General features: G+C 33.9%; 1 protein-coding gene across 1 annotated transcript; it reads right to left on the reverse strand.

Moving 5' to 3' along the window:
* Window positions 1–6: 6 nt before the first annotated feature.
* Window positions 7–3,009, reverse strand: LOC127934139 (dual specificity protein phosphatase 13-like). The gene is made up of 3 exons (XM_052531309.1): window positions 2,775–3,009; window positions 2,274–2,491; window positions 7–1,915 (listed from the first exon to the last, which is right to left on the reverse strand). The coding sequence occupies exons 1-3, from the start codon at window positions 2,897–2,899 to the stop codon at window positions 1,704–1,706; spliced, it is 555 nt and encodes a 184-aa protein (XP_052387269.1). The 5' UTR covers window positions 2,900–3,009; the 3' UTR covers window positions 7–1,703.
* Window positions 3,010–9,418: the final 6,409 nt, after the last annotated feature.

Raw genomic sequence — 9,418 nt, forward strand, 5'->3', positions numbered from 1 at the left:
CACTAAAATTAAAACAGCGAATGGTGCTCAGTCATTTAAACAAGGCTTTTAGGATCGAGTCAACAGAAGAGTGTTGTGCTTGGCCTGCATATTTCTCCAAATGCCACTGCCAAAAGCAATGTAAAAGCTAATACTGCTCACAGTGTGGGTTTTCTCTGCAGCTGAATAATAAACCATAATTCAATAATTTAATACTGCTTAATTTGGCATGCTACGCTGAATGCTGACTCCACTGTTAAATATTATTGGAGCATGTGGCACTTGTTTGCTGTCGGTCATATACAGTAGCTGCAACTTTAATATAAACAAACATTCTCATTTACTTTATTTACACTACATTGAACATCAAAGTCGCCCATGTTAATATATGTCAGTTAAGTTAAACATTTCTTAAGTCAATATTTAAAGCTTTCATTCAATATTAAAGTGTTTTATAGGTAAATTCTTAAACTATTTAATAAAATTCAATATATAGCTATATATATATATATATATATATATATATATATCGTATTTTACGGACTATAAGTTGCACTTTTTTTCATAGTTTGGCTGGTCCTGCAACTTATAGTCAGGTGCGACTTATTTATCAAAATTAATTTGACATGAACCAAGAAAAATTAACTAAGAGGCATGAACCAAGAGAAAACATTACCGTCTACAGCCGCGAGAGGGCGCTCTATACTGCCAGAGATGCTGCTCAGTGCTCCTGTAGTCTACACTGAAGACATAGAGCGCCCTCTCGCGGCTTTAGACGATAATGTTTTCTCTTGGTTCTAAATAAATGTGACTTATAGTCCAGTGCGACTTAAATATGTTTTTTTCCTCATCATGACATATTTTTGGACTGATGCGACTTATACTCAGGCGCGACTTATAGTCCGAAAAAAAAAAAGATAAATTGATAAATTGGTAAAACAAATTGCTAATCAGCCAATCACATGGCAGCAACTTATCGCATTTAAGCATCTAGATGTGGTGAAGATGTTTAAAACCGTTCAAGTTCAAACCGAGCATCAGAATGGGGTAGAAAGGGGATTTAATTAACTTTGAACGTGGAATGGTTGTTGGTGCCAGATGGTTTGTCTGAGTATTTCAAAAACTGCTGATCTAATGGGATTTTCACACACAACCAACTCTGGGGTTTACAGAGAATGGTCCGAAAGAGAAAATATCCAGTGAGCGGCAGTTGTGTGGACTACAGTGTACCCATCCTCTGATGGCTACTTCCAGCAGAATAATGCACCATATCCCAAAGTTCAAATCATCTCAGACTGGTTTCTTGAACATGACAATGAGTATACTTTACTAAAATAGCTTCCACAGTCACCAGATCTCAATCCAATAGAGCAACTTTGGGATGATGAGGAATGGGAGATTTGCATCATGGATCTCCCATTCCTCCACAAATCTGCAGCAACTACGTGATGCTATCATGTTAATATAGACCAAACTCTCTGAGGAATATTTCCAACACCTTGTTGATCTATTTCACGAAGAATTAAAGCAAAGGGGGGTCCAACCTGGTACTAGCAAGGTGTACCTAATAAAGTGGCCTGTGTGTGTGTGTGTGTATATATATATATATATATATATATATATATATATATATACAAATAAGTAATGTAAACATACCTCCTCACCCTTTAGTTATATAAAATAAATGCATGTGCGTTTGTGTGTTCATGACATATGTTTTTCTGTCAGAGAATAGGACACAGCATTCGCTTTCTCTGTAGCTGTATGTCCAAATCCAAGAGAAGGGTCAAAAAGTTCCTGTTAGGATAGACTGCTCGTCGCAGTACAACTGTTTGGATGGCAGTGCGGAGAGTAAGACGCCGATGCAGCATAAGGTATGCTAGAACCAGAGTGGCAGAACGACTCATTCCCATGATGCAATGAACAAGCACTTTTCCTATGGATAAAAAGACACGGTAACTGTCAGAAGCTGTTAATATTAAACTATTTCATTTTTCTGAAATATGGATTTCTCCATTATAATTCATTTTCTTAGAGTATTAACAACAGAATGTCTTTTTTTTCAAAATAATGTAAAAAAAAAAAAAAAAAAAAATTGTTGCATAACAACAATTTTAGTACAAAACCTGTAAACTGATGGTTTTGTTGTCATATGGGTTAGTTGTAAAAATACTTATTGACTATTAATACGAATCAGTGTAGTAGTTTCAGAGTGGACTTCAGAATACTCCACATGCATAGATTCCCATTTGTATTTTAGCATTACATTAATATCACTGACTGTGGTCACTTACCGTTCTTCTTCCTCAAGGCTTTGTGGATGAAATCAGCAGCCGGTTTAAAGTACACACTCAGATCAAATGATGAAGAGTCTTCTGCTGGGATGCCATAATACACAATTGTATTGCCGTAATAACTCTGGTCCCCAATGCTCCCTTGCTTGGAATGGGCAGCATTTAAGACATGAGTGATACCCATTTTCATCAAAGCATTTCTGTTTTGAGCAATAGCCCTATAGAAAAGTGAAAGATGTGTTATGTAATGTAACAGGGCAACCACTATGGCAGTCATTAAAAGTGATTTAACTGCAGGATCAAGTTCACTGGAGGGAGTGTATGAATGATTCTCAAAAGATTAAGTTACTTTGGTAGAACAGCTTATTTTAAAATAAAAATAATGTAATAAAAGTACATATAAACAACACAGACATTGCTCGCGTGCTATTAAACTTTAAAGAAGCGTCATTTGCATACGCTACAACACCACATGATGAGATTTTATGTAGTAATACGTACACGTTTCCGATGTACAAATTCGGCCAGACCTCGTCGACTGGATTCAGATCAAGTTTACATGTGTCCAGAATATTCTCTAACTCTTTGATAGCCATGAGTCCGTGTTTATTTTTCTGAGCTGCCATTCTTCTGACGCAGATCAGACTAATATGCCGTTGAAGACGTGTTTCTGCTGGTTTCGCGAGGTTTCAGTACACATAACGGGTTTGGCACGTCGTGAATGATCCACACAAACAGGTGCTCTTTGTCAGAGTATGTTAGGTCACTAGACACAGCTGGGTCGTACTATGTTTACCTCCTCCAGGGGGCGCCTGTTGACTCAGAAAGTCAATAACATCAAGAACACTTTTTTCTTAATGGATATATTTTTACGCGAAAAATGTAAAATATACCAAACCCAATTCATGGTATCAGACAGCAAATTCAAATACATTACAACATTGCTATTATTAAATAAAATGTCTGAGCCAGTAATCACAAATTACTCTAATTAATTAGATATGACTAGCGAGTGATGTGTTTCATCGTCATCGGGTTTACCATAAACAATAACATCGAAACCTTTAATAACTGATAGCCTACTGTAAAGCGCTCACATTTGTTCCTTATTATTTACACACTTACACAGCCTATTTTTAGATGCATTTGATGTTAATTTCCATTCTAGCGTAGTCCATTTCTGTGGTAGGACACTTTGGTTTGTTCCACAAATCAAGTTTGGAGATGATTCATCCGATGACGAGAGAACAGAACAATAAGAAACAATTGTGTTGCTGAACATCAGTGAACATTTGGAGTATTGTACTACAAAGTGGAACATAGAGGGAAACAGAGTAACATTGTTTGCTGATCAGCTTGGTTTGAATAAATTAGCATAAGGCCTAGCTACTTTAGTTCAGTTTAAGATTCAAATCCTTGAAAGATTACAGTCCTTAACCTTTTTCTGAGAGTTTCAGTTTTGATAACTGACATGAAACATACAAATGACTTTAAGGTTTAATTGCCCGATGTTGTGAGGTATTCAGTAGTTAAATATTGTTTAGGATCAAATAAAAATAAAATAAAGAACTAAGTCATAAATTTATTAGTTAATACGTAGGCCTACACTGACTACTTTGGACTACTTACATATTTTATTGAATTAAGTTTAAGAGAAGTATGACACAAACGTGTTTTTATAAATAAGATCAAATGTTTATAATACTGTTAATTGTGGTTGTTGATCCTGCGGTTTAAATGCAGATATTATTTTTATTTTACAGATTTCTAAATTGCATGTTTAAAAAAAAATCAGTTACTTTGAATGCACCTTGTAGTTTAATTAATTGTTGAGTGTTATAAACTCCATCTGAAACCCTCGGTTTGGAAAAATCCATCTTTTTTCTTTCACTTTCAAGATGGCATCCACATACTGCCTGTTGTGCTGAGAGCATCATGTGCTGAACGGTAGAAAAATGATGAAATATCAAATTTAGGCAGGTCATTGGCCGGCACACCATTGTACTTTACGGTTGTCCCATAAAAATCATTACCTCCTTTGCAACACATTTTACCATGTGCAGCATTTAAAACATGAGTCATACCCAGTCTCCATCGGCCACACTGTATCTGTCACGAGGCATGTACCATTAAAGAATTACATAATAAAGGGTGAATGTTTTCTTTTAATCAATGCATAAGAAGGAACAAAGTCCCACATAAATGCACTTAAACGTCCCCCAGAAACAAATCTGGCCACACTTCATCGACATGTTTGAAGGATAGCTCACCCCGATGTAATAAATCCTCCAGCACTTCAATATAGGGACTTTCAGATAAAATTCGATCTACATTCTCCAATTTGAGGGAAACAGAAGAAGAACCCACAACTATGACTAAACTACATGATTGACATTTCCAGGTGTGACACGTCTGCATTACACTGTTTACCCCAGTAGAAGTCTGTGCTTTCCCAACTTTCAAAGTAAGCCTTTACGCAGTAAATTGCCCTTATAACCATATAGTGGTTATTTTGGGAAGATCTCATGTATTTTGAGCAGTAGGATTGTAAAAAAATCTGTTCTTATATAAAATTAAATCAAGTAGCCTATATAAAATTGCAAATTCTGTCTTTCGGTACTTTTTTACTGCAGTAGGCTACATAATAAATAGAGTACTTTTGTACTTTAACTCGAATAAAATTGAAAAAGGAGTACTTTTACTGGAGTAATATTTGATAATACGTATCTGTACTTTTACTCAAGTACCCTATTTGGGTACATCCACCACTGACCAAAATCACTGACATGTCACCATTGCTCTGTGACTATTTTTTATTTATTTATTTTTTGCTTTCAAATATTGATTATACAACGAGTTCATGAGCATGGGCTGTGAAGGGACAATATCAGTGGTTGAAAAAAATAACAATAATTGAAAAAATATGAAAGTATTGTGTCAACCTAATAAAAGGCTTCTCAAGGTATTCATGAAAACCGATGAAATTGTAAATGATCATGATTAATCACAAAATAATGCACTAGTAATTTAACATCTGTAACATCTGGAATCTGTTTATTACTTTCTTCCCTTGAAATCAAAGTACTCCAAATTCATATTGCAATACAGCAGTAATAGAAAGAAAATTAAGTGAAATTCCAAGTGCCCAACCAAAGAGAACGCTAATCACTGTGATTTGATTTGTTCTCTCAAATATTTCAGTTGTATTGAAGAAAACGAGTGAATGCAACTATTGAAAGATAACTGCAGACATGGAGGAAATGGGTGAAAAGTCTATTAAAACTCTTTTTGTTTTCTTCTTCTGTTGGTTTGTTGTACATTAGCAACATAGTGCACTGCTGCCACTCACTGGCTTATTAATGTCATTGGTTCTTTTGTGGCTACTTAAATATTTCAAGTGTCAAAAAAAAGTAAGTAAATTGTTTTATTTGCCTTGAAAGAAGCTGCAACTTAATAAAACCTAGTAAGTATAACAACTAAATAAAGATAACTAAATCTAAGTGGAAAAGACCTTAAGTCCTCTTGCTCTTAAGTACTATTCAATAAAGTTGTTTTGTAGTAACTATTGCATCTACCTGAAAGTTCACATAACACAGTGTAATTAAGTAAATTCAACAAATTTGTAAAAATAAGTTATGTTTAATTGTTTTTCTTAAGTAGATTCCATGATTACTTTTTACAGTGTATTTGTGTAAATCAATCAATTAGGTGCAAAAAAAATCAAAATATTGAGAGAATCGCCTTTAAAGTTGTCCAAATGAAGTTCTTACTGTACCAAAGCATATTACTGAAATAATTTTATCCATTTTGAATATATCAAAAGTTATATATTCATGATATAAAAGTTTTGATATATTCATGATAGGTTTTACAAAATATCTTAATATTTTTGGCATAGAATTTTTTTTAATTAACATTAGTGGAAATTTATGAATCTATGCAAACTTGTGTTGTGACAATACAATTGAAGGAGGAAGAATCTGAGACCATAATGTCCAACCAAATCAGTTCATTCACTTTAGCAAACATTTTTGGGGGGTTTATTAAAAACTGTCCAAATATGTTTCACTCAACCAACATAAGGATATTTGTTCCTTGCATATTTGTTTCAAGCAACTCATTTAAATATGGACAGTGGTTCTATCCAATTAGTTCTACTTTAACTCAGTGTTTTCTTTTTAAAGTTACTCCCCACATGAAAGTGTTTTTTTTTCTTTTGCATGTGATTGTCTTGTAATGAGTTATACAAAAATATGATGTGTCTAATTATTGTCACTTTCTACTTGATTACTCAGAAATTCCTGTGTATTTACTTCATAGCATTTATCAAAACACACAAACAAAAAAATACTCACCATATACTCTGTAATAAGGATCTTCATTTAGGTACTTAAATGTCATCAGTCTAAAGATGAAAATTTAGCCTTTACTTTTTCTTCTAAAATAACACATTAAAAAAGTCTGTCGTTCTTCTATTATTACTCTGCCAAATCATTCCTTACTAAGTAGCACTGTTATCAGCATTACAGTGGAAAAATAAACCATATCAGTACTGTCTGGGCCAAAATAAAATGGGGAGCCACTGTACTACAAAGTTTAGCAATAATACCAAATCAAACACAGCTGAGGCCCGTTTTAATAAGGAGGTTCAACCAACTGAGTTAACTTACAGAGGTGAATTAAATAAAGTGGAATTAATGCAGCAGAACAATTAATACATTAAAATCTTCATAAGTTAAAAAATGCTAGGCATTGTGGTTTGATGTCTTTTATTACTTTATTACTTTTATATTTTTTCATGACCAAAACAACATATTCAAAGAGATGTTACAACACATTACAAGAACAGAACAATAAAAACACAACTTTCAATTATTTTTATAAATAGATTTATGCTTCACCACAGATTCGAACCTGAAGTCACAGGATCTGACATCATGACAATCATGCACACTAACCACTCCTTCAAGTCACACTTTATATTGTCTAATATAATTCATGCATTTTAATATATCAATTCAATCTGCTTTATCAATGTTTCTAACATTTGTTAATGAACACCGGATATCATTACATATGCTAATATTTGAAATAATTGGAATACAATTGGAATATTGCATAGGAAGTCTCAGAAGCAGAGAACTCTCTGTCCAAAGAGGACGTGTCTGGAGAAACTGGCAGCAGTTAACCCTGTTGGCACCATGATCTGTACAAGACATGCAATTAGGAGGAGAGTATATAATGTTAAAGGACCAAATCATTTTCGGTAATTATTACAATGACATTAGTAAGTATCAGTCACATTTTGTTTTTAACATGCCAGTTTGAACATATCCTTCTCCTTACTTTTTTATCAGTTATTTAATCACTTTATGCATCACAAATGGCCCTGGGCCACAAAACCAGTCATAAGGTCAATTTGTTTAAAAATTGAGATTCATATCATCTGAAAGCTGAATAAATAATCTCTCCATTGATGTATGGTTTGTTAGGACAATATTTGTCTGAGATACAACTATTTGAACATCTGGAATCTGGGGATGTAAAAAAAAAATCAAAATATTGAGAATATCGCCTTTAAAGTTGTCCAAATGAAGTTCTGCATATCTAATCTAACTCAAAAATTCATCAACTAATCAAAAAAAAAAAGAAGTTTTTATATATTTACGGTAGGAAATTTACAAAATATCTAATGGAACATGATCTTTAATGATTTTTGGCACAAAATAAAAATGGATCATTTTGATCAATACAATATATTGTTGGCTATTGCTACAAATAACTGTGCTACTTGTGACTGTTTTTGTGCTCCTGCATGGTCACAAATTACTTTATTAGTAAAAAGGGCTCTGAACAGGTTCAAGGAACGAAAATGAAAATGAATGAAATGTTGGGAACATGAGTCAGACAAGTTCAGAAATTTTTGGAAGCATAGCAGAAGAAGAAGCCCATGAACGCTTACAAAAATGATTTTGTGGTGAAGTAAATACTACATAAAAACAAATGTAATTCCTATATTAAATAATTAAATTCAGGCAAGTAAATTCTATATTAATAATCAATTTAAGCTTGTAGAAATTAAAGTTTGAAATTATAAGCATATTTTACTTGGAATTGTTTGCTATATGTTTACAAGGAGTTATAATGTTAGGACTTGCTTGATTATTGTTGATTATTGTTGCTTGCATGATTATTTACATGTTTGTAGATAAATTATGTGCTTAACAGCATGATTGTCTCCAGTGTCATCTTGATGGAATAATAACTGAGAGTAATGTATTTAAGGAATGCATTCATTTGCGTATTAAACGAAGTAACTAAAAAAAGAAAAAAGTTTATAAGCCGTCATTATTTTTACTACTCAAAACGGTTTGGAATAGTAATAGCCCAACATAGAGGAGTGCAAAATCAGAAACGCTGAAATACAGATTCTGCTCGGAGTGAACCAAGTGATTTGGTCCTGGTCCCCCGGGGACAAATGAGAGGGCAATGGCAACACCCGCAATACACTGATGCTTCTCATCATGACTGTAAGTTCGGTGCTTACTCAGATGCAGGATGAGTAGGAATGTGTAATTGCTTATGCCAGTCATGTTGTCACTCGGTCAGAAAATAAATGGTCAACTTATGACCATGAACTTTGGGCTGTGGTGTGTTCTGGTTGACATTTCAGACATTTCTTGTCAGGGGCCTCATTCAAGATTATCATTGTTAAATATAAAAGGCAGCAGCTGATAATGATCCGACTGGTAGAAGAGTACATTCAATATTTGAAATGGATATGTATGACTTTACCATTCTGCACAGGAAAGAGTAATTTTTTTTCCTGAAGTGCCACTGGTTTGTGGAGATCTTCCTGATGCGAGTCCAACATTTTCTGTTGATTTTGCTAAATTACAAGCTCAGTAAAAGGCTGACCTTTATCTTAGTACTGGCAGGGACTAGAAAGACACTGGATATCGAATTAAGATCACCATTAGGCAGACTGAAATGTTCCCCTGCCACACTGAGGAAACTCTGGCAAAAAAAGAGCAAACGTAAAAGTTTAAAGATTTTGTTTGTTTATTATGTGCATATTGGTTGTCTTTACACTGTGCTGGCACTGAACTTGCACTGGAATATGAAGGAAAATGGATATCCTGAAA

The sequence above is a fragment of the Carassius gibelio genome, chromosome A18 (genome assembly GCF_023724105.1).
Source record: "Carassius gibelio isolate Cgi1373 ecotype wild population from Czech Republic chromosome A18, carGib1.2-hapl.c, whole genome shotgun sequence".
NCBI lineage: Eukaryota > Metazoa > Chordata > Actinopteri > Cypriniformes > Cyprinidae > Carassius > Carassius gibelio.

Coding starts and splice junctions, on each gene's coding strand:
- LOC127934139 (XM_052531309.1), bottom strand. CDS start 2,899: ATGGCAGCTCAGAAAAATAAACACGGACTCATGGCTATCAAAGAGTTA. Junction 2,492..2,774: donor AATTTGTACATCGGAAACGT/GTACGTATTACT, acceptor ACTTTTCTATAG/GGCTATTGCTCAAAACAGAA. Junction 1,916..2,273: donor AGCCTTGAGGAAGAAGAACG/GTAAGTGACCAC, acceptor TTTTATCCATAG/GAAAAGTGCTTGTTCATTGC.